Genomic DNA, 16,191 nt, shown 5'->3' with positions numbered 1-16,191 from the left:
CGTTCGTGCGTGTGTGAGGAAAGGGGCTCTTTTCTTTTAATTTATTTATTCACTTTTACCCCAGTCTCTCACCTGTGCACTTGCCCCTTCCTCTTGCCCCCAGCTCCTTCTCTGTGCAGTATCATTCCAGAGCCCCATAAAGCACCTGCACTCAACATCAGGGAGACATCCTTTGCAATCACAGACCATGGAAACTCAGACACCTGTACATTTTTGCTACTTGGAAGAGCAGTGTCTGGTGTTTTTTTTTTTCCCCCCCCTCAATTGATGGTAAGCAATCACCCCTTCCACCTGAGTGATACCACCAGCCCACATTCTCCGTTCACTGTGACTGGCCAACCTGAAGCTGCTTTTGTGAGCTATGGGCTGCTGGCTTCCAGCTCTTCTCTCGGCCTTGCTTGTCCTCAGGTCTGCCCTTTTAAGGGACTGTCTCCCTCTGCTTCCTTCTCTTGAAAACTCCTCGTGTAAATTTGGTGGGGGTTTTCTTGTGGATGCGGTGAGCTCGTTGCGAGGCAAATACAGTGCTGAGGAAACGTCTATGGTATGTTACAGACCATGAAGTTGCGTTTTTGACTTTGTTGGGGATGTGTCAAAAAAAGGGCAAATGTCTGACGTGTGGCCTCGAGAGAGATGAAGAAAGGGAGATGTTTCTGAGCGTGTATGTGATTCAGCATGAAACTGCTCTGTTCAATGCCTGGAAGCCGTTTCTTTCTTTAAACGTGTATTGGAGGAAAAAAAATTGAGCATTGGTTTGATGTTTTCAGTGTTTCGTTTCTCCAAAGATGTTCATTCATAATAAGCTGTATGCTTCTCCAGTTTGCTCTCGAGGCTTGGCAGAGTGTTGCTTTCTCAAAGTTGTGCAATCTCTTATCTTACAGTTTTTTTTTCTTTTCTTGCTTTTACCTGAATATTTTTCTTTTCCTTCCAAAGCCAATATTTTGATTGTCATTTGGGCTGTTATTTTAAGATGTACATAGCAACACAAAAAACTGCATTGCAACAAGTAACAAGCAACTTTTGAAAAGGTCAGAGAATGTGACAGTTTTCCTAGTGAGGTGTGTGTTGTTGGTACAATGTAATTGCTGAGGAGTGAAAGTCATAAAACCTGAATTGGGGCATGGACAACCCCCCTAGCTGCAAGAAGCCAAACCTTCTGCTTTGACATCATGAATCTATTTGAAAACATTGTGGAAATTGTATCATATTGTATTTATTTCATTTTAAAAATCTATTTTCCTTTTAAGGTCTGTATATATTAGCATTAAAGATCATGCAGCTCTTGCCTCGCTCTCATTATTGTTCTTGGTCGTAAGCAAGCGAAGTGTACCACACCAGTGTGCTAAAGGAAAGCAGTCTGTGTCCGTGCAAAATCCATGAAGTCGTGTTGAGGATGGACGCGCAAAACCAAATATGCTGTGACCGTGTATTCAGAACTGAGAGTTGTAGTACCGTCAGCTAGCCAGCGGATGGCATGCACCCAGCGCAACAGCTTTACAGAAATAGACTACAGTTCATTCTTTGGCACTGTATGTGTGCTTGAATATTTTAATCTAACCCTCTCCGCAATCGTTAACCTTCGCGTAACGTCCTAAGATTAACCCAAACAAAACAGAATGTATGCAACTTTGCCTACGTTTCATTTAGACCATGGCAGCTAAAAAATCGGTTTGATATGCTTTTATATCCGCCAAGCTAGATTTGTACAAGTAGCTATTTGGTATCACTTGTGGTATCGCGTGAGTCATGCAACCTTCACTAGGCGGTCGAAGCTTAATGTACGTGCCTTTTTAATCCTGCCGAGAGGTGAGCTGAGTTTTGCACGAATTCTTACTATTTCGACTGAAGCTAATAATATTTCTCATTGCCGAACTGTCGACGCTAAGGAATGGTGTTTTTATTAAGGCTAACTTGTGCGAGTGAGTAAAAAAGCCTGTTATAACTTACATTAGACATGATGTCGAGGAAACAATCACGAAATAGAGTGCATGTTTGTCATATACAGGTTGTGCAATGTGACTTGCCTAACTACTCGCTGCCCCATATTACTTATTTGTGACATGGTTTCTTATGATTAAGTACGGCACTTACATGATAGGTAATCAGTGAATAATTTATAAGTCGAAAATATTAACTTGTTTTAAGTTACTTCTTATTTGACAAGTGAAGCTGTCTTACCTCAGTGGCAACCTATTTGAATGAGCCAAACTGTCTCACCTCATTTGCAATCATTTTCATATATAGCAAAAAAAAACGAAGAGATAATATTTTAAGTCTAAATATTAATCTGAAACTGTTGTTTAGATTGAATTATGTTTATGTTTTTGCAGGGTACATTTTTCCAGTTTTCCAAAAGTGGTTTAAGGTTGAAGCCATGAGGTGTTGGGCTTGGGAATAGCCATATTGGAATGTTACATTCTCAGTGTTCCCTGTATTAGTTTTTGATAACATTAACAAAAATGAATATTCTGTAATGATGAAGGTAACGTGATCTCTCCAAACATCTCTAGTTCTGGTAGCAAAACCATCAAAATTGATTAATTGTTTACATAATAGTGTAGGGATGAGCTGAATTATCTGTATGGAACATTTCATTTCATTGAGGGGGGGGGGGGGGGGGGGGGGGTGGACATAGGAATTTAATAAAAACTGGGCAGTGCTTAACAGTCAGCTGACTCCCTCAGCAACATATCGCCCCAGGGTTCTCAACACCACAGCTTCTCTATGTGTTCTGAGCAATGCACTCAACCTGCTCATCACAGCAGTATGTTGAAATGGAGCTAGACATGCTACAACTGCTCTTCATATTGCCGTAGTTTGCACATGCTGTACAGCATGCACTGGTATGCTATTTATATTATATGCATGTGAGGCTATAGGTTCAATGTTTCCTGTTTCTCTTTAAACAATCAAATTGTGGCCTGATCAGAGAGAAAGCCATCCATGGATATCATGCCAGAAGTGCTAAGTCCCCACCCCCAATACACGCAACACACACACACACACACTTCTACACAAGCCATTCTGCACACATAGAGGCTGTCCCAGCATGCACACTTGATAACACTTGCATGTTTGTACACTTTCCGTACATTGTGCACATACGTGTGCAGGTATGTATGTTTCCTGGAGGAAAATGGCACCGAAGAAATATCAATCTAAAAATGATGTTCGCAAAGATGCAAATGCTGTGACTTTATATTTTATTCATATGATAGCATCATGATGATGATGGCTTTGCTAATTTGTCTGTAGTTAGCAAGCCCCCCAGTAAGCTTTGCACAGCTATTAATAGCAGTGTGACTGCAATAAATAATTTGAAATAGGGATCATGGAACAAAAAGTGTGTCCAGGTTGTTTTAGAAATCCCTGAGTACTTTGGCACTTAATATATACTTGCACACCGTATGCAAATCTACATTCCACATCAAAATACGATACCGAAGTGTGCAAGTATCCAAGCGCACCTAGCCGAGTGTGGAGGAATAGACTTTTCTTGTCTTCCTCTCCCTCAAGAACTAAAATGAGCTCTGATGTGGAGATTCTGAAACGTGAAATGTCCTGTGTCGTTTCCTGTGCTGGTGAAAAGTGACCACAAGGGGCTCGCAGTGAGACCATGACAGAAACAGTCACGAGGGGGGGGGGGGGGGGGGCTGGCATCAGGAGCAGGGCCTCCCCACACGTACTCATCCTAGGGGGCAGCAGGTGCTCAGGCATAGCCAGACTGTGGACTTCAGCCTTTCTCCTCTCTTACAGGCTTCTCACTCACGGGTCCTGTGACAGGCGAGGATGGGGTGCTGTTGTAAACCCATCCCCCTCACCCCCACTGACAGCTCAGTGAGATGAGGGAGCGCAGAGACGTTGGTATCACTGCGGCGAGGTAAACAACGGCGCTAATTACATTTCCACGCTCTTTTTTGTCTTAGCGCTCGCAACGTTAATTACCCCCCGACGTTTCCTCCGTATCCAACTCGGAGTTTCTTTTTATTTTTCTCCCTTTTTTTTTTACCCTCCTTACGTGTTTATTTAATTTACCCCCAAAAGTGATAAACTTGCGAAGACCTCTGCTCTTCCGTCTGGGGTTTATTCGCGCCGCTTTCCGTGGCCGAGGTGAAGCCACGCTCAGGTGTGAATTTATTTATTCCAATTAACTGCGGGCCCCTGAAGTAAGCCAATTAGTGTGCTGCACGTAATGAAGTCATTAGCTGTCAGATTAGCTTTTGGAAATGCTTGTCACTGGTACAGAGGCAGGCACAACACTTGGCTAATAAAACCAGCAGAATTAATGGACTGAGTAGCATAGATAATGACTTAATGTGGAACATATAGGACAGAGACTGATCAGCCCACTGTTTCAAATGAAGATATCATTGAGGTAGTCATTTACTTTAGATTTCTTCCTATGCAGTAAATATTCTCCATTCTCTCATATATTCTGCTCTTGTCAGGCATTAAGTGGGTACTAAATACCCTCCCTATGTGTCAGCTATTATCAGTGATGTTTGAACCTTTCTTTTAATGTGGCCTTTTCATTTCCATTGTACTTTTCTGCGATGCTGTAGTCTCATGTCCTGTAGGGAAACTGTTTCTCCTTTTAATAGAATGCTGAAACATTCCTGATACCAGTTTTAATGACAATTTGTTTCTGTGAGCCATCCCTTTGTAAATGTTGACTTTTTAGGGCAAGTCTACATTTTTTTCCCTCCAAAATTAGTTTAGACTTATTTGCAATCAGTCTTTTTTTTTTCTCCCATGGCATTTGAGAATACGTATTTTCATGCAATACTCAGTGAAAATACAGATTATCATTATAATGATTATTTAACCAGCCATGGCTCCTGGACATGAATTCTTGTCCAATTCATAACACAGATGTTTACATACACTATTTTAGAGTAGTTTAACATTTTTGACCTTCAAACATAATGCAAAGCTGTTTATATAATCTTATTATAAGAATATTATTAATATTATTGTGACACAGATCGGTTTTCTAGACAAGAATGAATGTTAAGATTAATTATTGTGATAATTTTTTTTTTTTAGCAGATAACCTTGTCCAGGGTAGCTTAAGGTTTTTTTTAAAGCATTTTGTATATATAAGACTTGATGTTTAGTGAATTCATTTGGATTGAGTACTTTTGACAGTTGCTGTACTCCACCCTGCTTATGCCAGTTCCTTAGAACGAACATTGTTTTACATTTCTGCTCCTGCATGCTGAGTAGCTTGATTTTTTTTTTTTTTTTTTGCCCAAGCCACCTTGAATTCAATGTACCTTTTGTGAAAGGGACTAAAATTCATGTGCAACCACAGGAACCAAGAAGATATTTTCAGATGCATCTACGCGTCTAGGGCTTGTTGTCCATGTGACAGGTTCCTCAGTCTGGAAAAGCTTTTGGGTTATTTGTGTTTTTCTAACAAATACGTCCTGTTTCCTGCCTTATTATATTCAGTATTTATTAGCAGTCTTACGAGTGAAAGTACATTTGCATAGAATTATATTTTCTGTTGTTGAAGCTATATTCCCTGCTTTCATGCACTTCACCCTTCTCTCTAGAAGATACCCATCACATTTAGTGAACGGTGTTTTAGGTATCTTTTGTTAGCTATGTCCAAATGCATTCTGTGCGTATGGAAGGAGCATATTGCCATATAATTTGTAATGGACTGACTATTCTCAATTTGTGTGTGTGTGTGTGTGTGTGCCTGCGTGTTTTTTGAAACACTTCAAAACATTTGAAACTGTTCAAAACATTGGCACAAATTTCTATTTTTTATGGGGCAATATATTTGTTCCATGTCTCTGTCTGAGTACCGGTCATCTTCTTAATAGAGCTCAATATGCAAGACATGCATGCATACCCATCCACTGCTTCCATCCATCACCTTACTCGCTTATTAACTTATTCCTGGTGGAGGTCATGGGGGTTGGAGGGGGGGCGGGGGGGTCTGGAGCCTATCCCAGCAGGCATTGGGTGAGAGGCAGGAATATACCCTGGACACGTGGCCTATCCATCACAGGGTACACACACCATTCACTCACACTGTCTTACCTACGGGTAGTTTAGACTCTCCAGTTAGCCTATGCCTATGGATTGCGGGAAACCAGAGTGTCCGAAAGAAAACCACATGAACATGGTGAGAACTTCAGTCTCCACACAGAAAGGCCCTGGCTGGGATTCAGACCTTCTTACTGTGAGGCAGCAGTGCTATCCACTGCGCCACCATGCCACCCCATCCGGAGCTTATGGAATTTATTTTCCATAATGTCTGTATATGTTTGAATTTAGGGATAAAAACCATAGACTTTCATGTAAAGGTTTGTGCTATAATATCAGTGATGATTCTAGGATTTTGGGTGGGGGGGGGAATAGGGGGGACCACAAACCAGTCAGCGGTGGCCCATGGGAAATCAGGAAATTCTATCTGAAATAAATAGTGTTTAAAATAGGCTTATGATGCATTGTGGTGAATAACTGTTTTGCATGGATGTGCTAAGCAAAGCTTTATAATACCATTAATACCATTATTAATTTAAGTTATAAGTTTAAGTTTTATGTTTTTCGTAACCCTATATGCTAGAGTCCCTTTTACCATGCTCTGATTCTGTGGCATTGGGCATTGTCAGATTGACACCGTTCTGGCCCAATAGCATTGGTGGGGCACCAGGGCTGGCCAGTCATATTTCAGGAGGGGCTGCTGCCATCTTGTACTACCACTTTAGCAACGCCTTAGTGTAATATTCCCAAATAAAAAAGGCATAAATCTTAAATGAATGGGATCTAGCTGGGAAGGGATGTGATGTAAATTATTTAAATAAGAACAAACTCAAACAGAAATAGTGATGATTATAATGAAAATAAATGCTTTGTCTTTCATTTTTCAAATCAGATTGTCTGTGGTAGAATAGTGGAAGGGAATGGTGCATGGGAAAAATGTTATTCTGCCACTGCTTAACGTCTTTGCTTTTCAATAGGCATCTTTTAAAATACAGATGAGCCCATATAATATTTCCTTTCTTAACACCCTATACCCCCCCCCCCCCAAAAAAAAAAAATAGAAAAAAGTATCATCAATAGATTTTCATTAATATATATTATTGTCTCATAACAAGGTCGTCATCATCGTCTCCACTCCCCGGGTGTGCATTCAAACTGTGTGCATTCATAATTCAGTCATTGTCCACTCAGGGCTGTAGGTGGCAGCAATATGCCTATTTTTATTTTTTTATATATGTTTTGTAATATTTATTACTCTGGGAATGCTCGGCTCTGTCTCAAAGAGAAAGACTACAACTTTCTGCCCACATTACAGTTATTGTAGTTTAATTGTGATATGATTAAGAGCGCTTTCCCTTGTTTGGATGTGATGTACTACTACTAATTTAGTATGCAATATTTGAAAAGGGGATTTTTAAACAGTTTATTAGGGTGAATTGTTTAACTTTGTGTGACTAAATATAAATTATGTGTGTTTGTGCGCATGTAATGTATAATTTGTTGCAATTCAAGGAAATTGCAATACAGGATGTATGCCGTATAATTAATTGTTTATTTTTCCATATTAATTGGGGGTGTAGGACAGGTACAGATTGCAAGCTTACTCTGGTGGCATTGGAATAGAATGTTTTTTTTTATACAAAGCCCAAACATTTAAGGGTGTACAGCCATTTCAGCAGCTTGAAAGATTCTCTCACCTGTCTTTTCCACTTTCTCCAGCTAAGTGGCAAACCTGGCTAAGGCGGAGAGGCATTTTACACAATGCAGGGTACTTTTCGACTTTGCCAGTCATCCACCGTGCAGCCCAGCGCTTGAACAGTGAACCACCAAGCACACCACGGTTTAGCGCACAGCTATCGAACATTCTCCTGTCTAAACTCCTGCCTGTGAGCGCAGGCTTTTATTCCTGCCGAGCGGAGGGGATGGGTTAAGCTTGTGCGAACACCAGCGAAAGGTAAACGTGAAATTGATTTAGGAAACACAATTAATCTTATCAGGGGTTCCCCTCTCTACCTTTCCTCTCCGGCTCTTTGGAAGAAAATTTCTTTGAAGGCTGCCGGTGCCTTTTTTCACAGTTTCCTTCAGCAAAATGGCTTGTTTCAAAAAAAAAAAAAAAAAAAGATACTACTATCTGATTATTGGATTTATTGCTACTTATTATGTTTTTGGCAATAAGACAGTCTGACTCCTTAGCGCTTAAGAGCTGTCTTTTCAAAGGATCTGACATGTGTTTAATATTAGTGCTTACCTCAGACGGTGGGATGGGAAGAATAAACTAAAGCGTTCTGTCGGGAATGGGGAACGCTGTCGAGCAAGGGGGCACGGATTGTAGCCACCGTTCAGACAAAGAGCAATTTTTAATTTATTTATTTTTTCCCTGGCCCCGAGGAACGTTTGGGACTGTTCAGGGACTGTTATCAAATGTTTATCATCGAATTTGATGTGACTGTGCTTTGCCTCCGGCCCCTCCTCTTATATCAATGGAGACTTTTGTGGAATTCTAAAACTGGAAGCTGAAAAATCTCTGGAGGTGATCGACATTAGTTATGTGCAGAGAGTTGCGTGTAACATTTGCAGACTACCTGCTGTTACATTGTGCTTCATAGCTTTAAAATCTTGGTATATTGGATAAATGGTTTCTCTCAGCATCTCCTGAAGGCAGTATTGTTAAGGTGTATTTTCCTTTTTTATTTATTTATTTATTTATTTATTTATTTATTTATTTATTTATTTATTATCCACCAGGGGAATGGGAAAGTGTTGCCAAACTCATCAAGTGTCTTACTTGGAACTGTTCATAGCCCTTGCTGGCCTATTAAGAACAACCTCAAAAAAAAGCTCAATATTTTAATGTACCAGCGTCCAGATTTAATTTATTATTGCTGAAAAATGTTTTTTTTTTTTAAATTTATTTATTTATTTTTTTTATTGTTTAAATCTCTCAGATTATATAAGCTAACGTTCACAACACTCATTTTTGTTTATTTTTGTTAATTTGTTTTGCTCGCTCTTGTCTTAAAAATAGTTACTCTCCCAATACTAATGTGAATATCAGTGTAATTACGTTTATTAAATGCAACTTTATTTTTCTGCCCCTATAATTATGACCGCTACCTTTCTCGCTGAAGGGATGGCTCTCTTGTTTCTGCAATGAAAGCGCTTTTGGAACGTTCTGTCTTGTGCTATCATCTAATGCACGTGTCTTGGATCAGGCCTACTTCGTCATGAAAATATATCAAGTTTATTATTTTATTTTTTATCGTCATTTTGAAAATATTTACACTCCCATTGACTTGTTTGCGGAAAAGTGATCTATAGCAGTTTTGAATGAGCTGCATTCGATAGGCTTTTTTTCAAAGCAACGTAACTTTGTAGTCAATTGCACTGTTTGTCAAAGCTTAGGCTACTGACTTTGATTAACCGTGAGTTTGTAGTTCTTTTCAAAGCCTTTAAAGTAGCATGCTATTTACACGTGTATGCTCAAGGCAGATATTCTTGAAACTCATTTCTTCATTTCTGCCAGAGAATTTAATGTACTTCTTGCTAAATGTATTATATTTTGTGCATGTTTGCTCGCCCCCTTTCAAACCAGGCATAGGAGAACAGTTATTCGGAATCTGGAAAGCAAGCTGTTACGGTTCTTGACATTGTCAGGTGTGTATGTGTGCGTGTGTGTGACACTTTGCGACACCGTGTGGCGAACTGTGAGCTCGATGCTCAGACCCACAGTGGCTTGGCGCCCGCTGTCCATTTCAAAGGCAGATGATGCGTTTGCGTGTCTTTCCACTGATTGTCGTATGTGCAGGAAAACGCTTGTGTTTTGTTTAATGGAAGGTGTAGGCTTTTTTTTTTATTTTTTTTTTACTAATACGCGTTGCTTATTTTGGGTGAGATTATTTGTCTACTCCATGTTCAATTTACTGACCATCTCCTTCCCTTCTGTCGTGCTACTTAAGGTGAAATGAAATGTAAGTAGCTCAAAGGAAACCTGTACTACCTACAAAATATATTTTCATCGCTTTATTTCATGACATTGTGAAGCAGTATATAGTAAATTTGATTCGTACTCAGAATCATAATGATGTTAGAGAAGCACAACGTTTCATTGCATTATATTTTAGTTTGTTTTTATTTCAAAATATTTTGATGTAAATTGTTCTGCAACTTATCGCCGCGTTACGTTGTTTCCGGCCTGTGAGTAATGAAAATATATTAATTGCAATTTGTATGATTACAATTTGAACTTTTAAAAATGGATTGTATTGCCGAAGTATATCGTTATTTTGTTGCGAATGATGTGCTCAAGGTCTGCATTTGATCAATTCTTCTGTCCTTCCCTGGCGCTTCCCGCAATATTTCAGCTCCTCAGCTGCCTTCATAGGCTTGTAAAGTTGCAGACCGAGAAAACGCATACATTAACCATAATTAGTATTCCAGTCAGGGTCCACATCTCCAGGCAAGGCCAAGACGGCTCTCTCTCTCTCCTCTCTCTCTAGAAACTTGTTTTATTTGAAGTGAGCGTATTGATCATATATATATATATATATATATATAGCTTTTATAGTAAAGTGCATAAGTTTGTCTCTGCTTATAAATGTATGAATATTTAGCCTTTACAGCAAAGTGCATAATATTGTTCCTGCTGATAGCTTCACTATTTCCATAATTATGTTTTTGTATATTCCGATTGGTTTCCTCCATTATGTCATTGATTTCAAAAAGCTTATTCCTGTTGTTTATTTGAAACGCAAAGATTTTTTTGCCTTAGAAAACGGCCTTCCTCATGCTTTTTGTAAGAGTAGGCTACCGACACAGTTTTGGTGATTGTGCATACACGTCATTTAAATATATAAATATAAATACTAAAACTGTTCCCAGGTGGTAAACCATGTTTAAAAATATTTTTTATTAATCCACAGTTGTTTGCCCAAGTCCTAATTACACCTTGCCGATAGCTAAGTTACGTGCAATGTGTTTTCCAGCGGAGACGTGAGTTCGGTTTTAAATATCGTGAAATGTCAGTTAGCCTACATATAAATGAATTGTTTGTTAAAGTAGCTGAAGGTTTGTGCGCCTTGAACTTAAGCTAGAGGTCATATTATCAATCATTTTTTGCCCGTTGTTACCTGGTTGTAGTATTAGGCTTCCTTACTCGTTTTAAACACACGTGTGATTTAACAACAACAACAGCAACATCAACAACTGCAGCAGTAGCAGAAGCAATAATAATAATAATAATAATAATAATAGACTTATTATTGCAGTTGTTGTTAGTATGCCTATTATTATTATTAGTATGAGAAACTGATATTTTCAACCCATTTTATGAGGATAATTTTGTCATTTGAAATCCATCATATAGGCTACGTAGCCTACATAATACGCACGGGAGAGGTAGAGATCGAATACATTCTTAATGGAATATTTTTTTTTTCTGAAAAGAGGATGGTGTTTAAACGCATAAAATAAGATATTTTTTGGTAGTTGAAGTTTCAAAATTTTAAAATTTGAAGACTATCCATTAAGGCCAATCATAAAAATGCATGCATATTTTAAAACTAAAATAAAAAAAAATGAGTAAATAAATACAAATAACATGCTTATCTAGGCAAAAATGCTTGCATCCTGGAATAAAATCGTCTTAACTCTGTGGATTTGTCAAATTGTTGCATATGGACTATATACAGAAACTGTAGTGCTAATAAACGTGTATTATAATTAATGCACGTGTGGTTTGTTTCCGTCAACAAATGCTGAAATTTTGGTCCATTTCAAGTGTATTTCGCTGCGCATGAATGACATAAACAACATTCTATACATCCATGTTCTTCTCTGCCAACCAACTACGCAACACTAGCCTGTCAATTGAAGTGAACACTATAGGCACAAAGTCTGTAATTGCAGAACTGTCAAACGACATTCTTAAATGTGATCTTTTTCAATTTAGTATTGTTCAATAGAACAGCGACTGTGTGTGCATGGAATGAAGTGAAAAAAATTATCTGCACGTGATGCTGTCCACACGAAAAGCCTCGAAGCATGTTGTTTCTTATAAAACATTTATTTAAATGACTCTCTTCATACAACAAATAAAATATATTGCCAGTAAACCCTGAACTAAAAATTAACACTCCAAATTGTAACAACAAGTTGTTTTTATTCCAACATACATTTTAATAACGGTTTTACAGTTTGTCTAAAAAAAACATAATACAAGGTTTATACTGAAAATAAATAATCGCTTCAACTGCCGTAGTATTTGGAATAAAACTGCTGAAAACGTCAACTTTTAATGAAAATAGTTTTTTACACCACTAAGTGCCTGAATAAACTAAATTGTATTTGTTTAAATTAATAACTTCCAAAAGGTTGTATTATACAAAACTGTACAATAGCAAATATTCGAAGAAATATTAAAGAAATTATAGTTGGAGCATTGAGGAGTATAAAACTTTAGATTATTGAGCGCGTACAATAAAATAATGTCATAATGCACAGCAACGCATTTAGGCCTATATTTAGCTGGTATTTTACGGTTCTGCATTAGTGCCGAATACTTAACACAGTAATATGGTCGAGGATATGGCAAAAAAAGAAACAATTTCGGGTGTATAAAAAGAACCATAACATACTGCAGGCATAAATGAGCGTTGCTTGTGAAATAGTACTTTCTTTTTGGAAAATATGTTTGGATTTCTTAAACAATTCCTCCGAAGTGCTGTTGCTATTTTAGGCCTTAAAACAGCCTGTATTTGAGAAGATCTTACTGACACTTTAGTCGACAAAACTAATGCGCATTTCATTTCTCGAACGTATACAGGAATTAAACAGACAACAGATAGAACAAATCATTATTTTCAAGACGGCCTCTGGTGCATTAGTAAGGTATCTTACTGTGATGTACAGGCGTATCATAAAGTGGCATAGTATAGCTACTGAGCTAACATCTTTCTAGAAAGCATTACTGTGATTTTAAAAAACGGATTAAAAAAACAATTACTGCTGAAAAATCAGATCAAACCAAGAAATAAATAGCACGATTTGCCCTTAAATGTTGTCCATTTGATTAAAAGCTGCCACCTGTTTAAATACAGTGAAACATCTTGATGATTCAGGCAACCAAACTGCACATTTAAAAAGAAAAGTAAATTAAGCACAACAAAAAATATCCGAAAATGATTTTCCATAAATTATACCTCATTCACCTGGTATATATTTACGTTTTGACAACAAAGGCGCTGGGAGGTTATTAATAGGCACAATTTTGTATGTATATCCTTGCAGTAGAAAGTAAAAATTTTAAATGAAATATTGGTAATAAACGGGTTCCTTTTGTCATTTAAAATAAAAATTGTTTTGCCAAGATATATTGCCCAAAATGCTGGATATAAAAAAGAAAGTTTAGTTGTTGCTGTGTTATTGTTTTCTTTCACGGTGCCTCTTAAGTAATTTTGTCCTCGTCGCACAACCAGAAAGAGAGAGCTCAAGGAAAAAACAAGACCCTTCATTTAAAAGCCACCAGATTTCCATTCCTGTGTGTGTCTCGCGGGGTGTATCCCGGTTCCACGGTCAGAGATCATGGCACGATGAGTTGTCCGTATTAACATTGTGAGAGTATACCTCGTGCGGCTGCTGCTCTCCCGGCGGAGTCATTCTTTTCTCCTTTTGTCTTCTGTTACAAAACCAGACACGAACCACCTCCTTCTCTAGCTGTAGGCTGTCTGCCAAAGAAGATATCTCCTGAGCCGCGGGTTTGGGGCATTTAAGAAAGTGGGTCTCCAGTACCCCTTTGACGCTCACCTCAATGGAGGTCCTTTTCTTTCGTTTCCTTCCCTGCGCGGCGATTTTGTCGATGCTACTCGGGCTTCCCGTGGACGAATCTGCCTCCTCCAGCCACTTGTTTAACAAGGGCTTCAGTTTGCACATATTTTTGAAACTCAGCTGCAGAGCTTCGAACCTGCAGATGGTCGTCTGTGAGAAGACGTTGCCGTACAAAGTCCCCAGCGCGAGCCCAACGTCTGCTTGTGTAAACCCCAGCTTGATCCTCCTTTGTTTGAACTGCTTTGCGAATTGTTCCAGCTCATCCGATGTCGGCGTTTCCTCATCGGAGTGGTCATGGCAGTGGTGCGCTCCGATGTCGACGTGGTCTGGAGTGTCTCGCAGCCCTGGGTGCAAGCCTTGGGTCTGCGCCGAGTTAGGTGGAGGCGTCAGACCTCCGTGCTCTAGCATGCCATTGACCGTGAAGCCGGACTGCGAGTAGATGTTGATAGGTTGTCCACCGGTGTTTATAGATGAGTTATGAGACACAGGTGTCCCCCATGCAGCTGGGTGATTTGTATGGGGCGAGTGATGGGCGACATGAGGGGACCGGTGATGAATGATCGCTCCGAGTTGCAGGTCTTCTCGTCCCGGTTTCACATCCTGCTGCTCCAGAGGACTGCCCGCTAAAGACGATGGCCATGGACTTCCCTCGGATAAACTGGTCACCCACTGGTGTCCGAGAGGGTGTCCGTTGCTTGGGACTCCCTGTAGATAGTCACTTTGGAGAAGTTTCTGATGATTCCTGAAAGGACTCCCTTGTTGCATGACCGAGGAGTCTACATGAACCATAGAGTTGGAACTGATAATGCTGTAGGGATTCGAGGCAGCTGTGGCCATGCTTACTGTAGATCCCCTACTAGTTATAATGTGGCAAGGGGAACAGCTTCAGCCTTTGACATCTACCAGGCTAGGGAGCCAAATCAGTGAACAGGCGATGGTTGGCAGCGCCGTGTACCAATCGTTACGGCGTTGCAGCGTATCATCTCCAATTTCAGCCAATAGCGAAGCAAGAGGCTGTCCCTTCTCTGGCAAATTGGGTTTGCTGGAGCTTCAGGAGTTAAACTGACAGAAAACAGGAAGTGACTCAGTCCGCAGGCTCTATTGGATACCGCTGTGTAATTGACTGTCCGCGCTTTGCAGATCTTATTAACCATTTCTTAACTTACTTAAGCGCGACTATTAGGCTATTTCTCCTGTTTTCAGCGTAAAAATCTTGTCAGAAAACACATATCTTCCATATAAGTGTTGTGTAGTCGGTAGTCCTTAGAAGTCCTGTTATTTATTTATTTTTCTGGAATCCACCGTGGAAGACGCAAAGAATCAGCTGGAGACGAACTTAGCCAAGTTACCTACAAAGTAATAATTTCCAAGCAAACTGTTTCATCACCAGTTAATTTGTTTTTATAACAATTTATTATTACCTTAAACGGATTGATGTAGACAACAAACATGTATATGTATAAATATACATTTAAATCTAAACTTAAATGTAGAAATGTAAACACAGATTTCCGCCCCCAGAATATCAACAAAAGGGTAGATATTAAATCAAGTCAATTACTGTGTTCAATTTATTGTTTTTACATTCACGTGTGTGTGTGTGTGTGTGTGTGTGTGTGTGTGTTTTAAAACATTTTTAGTGCCTTTTAAAAAGAGCTTCTGCTAAACAGGCTTTCAATGCCACAGTTGCACGTAAACAAAAAGATTCTTTGTGGTGCGAGTTTATATTGTGCAAACTTGTGTGCAGTTCTTTTAAGAACCTCGACAGGTCTTCACAGACTTGAAAAAAGACCTCTGCATATTTTAGAGGTTACCTAGCTGCGTAATTATATTTGCCATTAGAAGACTACATCAGAGTCCCCCTTATTGGTTTGAAATTCCATTAAATATATTGCAAGAGCTCCCAGGCTAAGCTTGATTTAAATTTGCATACATTTTCATACATTTAGCAGAAATAAAAGAAGGCCAGCCGCCACCAGAAAGTCATTAAAGAGCGCAGATTCTCTAAAGGAGACGGATCAGAAAGAAACCACGAGGAGACTCAAGCAAATACAGGTGAGCTCTGCTATTAAGAAACGCTTGTTTGTTAGCTGCGTATACCTCCCAAGTGCCAGGCTCCGCTGGGCTGTTCGTGACGAACCGGTTGGCACGAAATTAAAATATAAAACGGCTATGCAATGTAAATAAGTGATTTAAAAATGTTTGTGTATCCTGGAGGGGAAAAAATCTTTATTTATTGGATAAATATTTACAATCAGCGTCTTACTCAATATCAGGCGGGAGACGCATTTTTTCGTACGCGCGTCTACAAGCACAGGTGAATGGGCTAAATGTTTTGGAAAATAATTATCAGAACGTATATGAGATTAACTT

The 16,191-nt window shown here is 39.2% G+C and overlaps 1 protein-coding gene and 1 long non-coding RNA gene across 2 annotated transcripts; one reads left to right on the top strand and one right to left on the bottom strand.

Annotated features, from left to right (window-relative positions):
* The first annotated feature begins 1,499 nt into the window (after window positions 1–1,499).
* On the top strand, window positions 1,500–10,267 carry LOC118223452. Its single transcript, XR_004764446.1, has 3 exons — window positions 1,500–1,803; window positions 3,754–3,877; window positions 7,717–10,267. It is a non-coding gene; the product is annotated as an uncharacterized LOC118223452 (long non-coding RNA).
* Window positions 10,268–12,134: 1,867 nt separating this feature from the next.
* On the bottom strand, window positions 12,135–14,738 carry LOC118223447 (POU domain, class 3, transcription factor 4). Its single transcript, XM_035409999.1, has one exon. It carries the CDS (start codon window positions 14,653–14,655, stop codon window positions 13,567–13,569), a length of 1,089 nt encoding a protein of 362 aa, XP_035265890.1. The 5' UTR covers window positions 14,656–14,738; the 3' UTR covers window positions 12,135–13,566.
* Between the last annotated feature and the right edge of the window lie 1,453 nt (window positions 14,739–16,191).

The sequence above is a fragment of the Anguilla anguilla genome, chromosome 3, assembly GCF_013347855.1.
Source record: "Anguilla anguilla isolate fAngAng1 chromosome 3, fAngAng1.pri, whole genome shotgun sequence".
In the NCBI taxonomy this organism is placed as follows: domain Eukaryota; kingdom Metazoa; phylum Chordata; class Actinopteri; order Anguilliformes; family Anguillidae; genus Anguilla; species Anguilla anguilla.
The sequence above is the reverse complement of the archived record's forward strand: the minus strand, read 5'-3'. Positions and strand labels throughout refer to the sequence as shown.

What these genes read in the sequence shown, in the direction of transcription:
- LOC118223447 (XM_035409999.1), bottom strand. Translation starts at nt 14,655, where the DNA reads ATGGCCACAGCTGCCTCGAATCCCTACAGCATTATCAGTTCCAACTCT.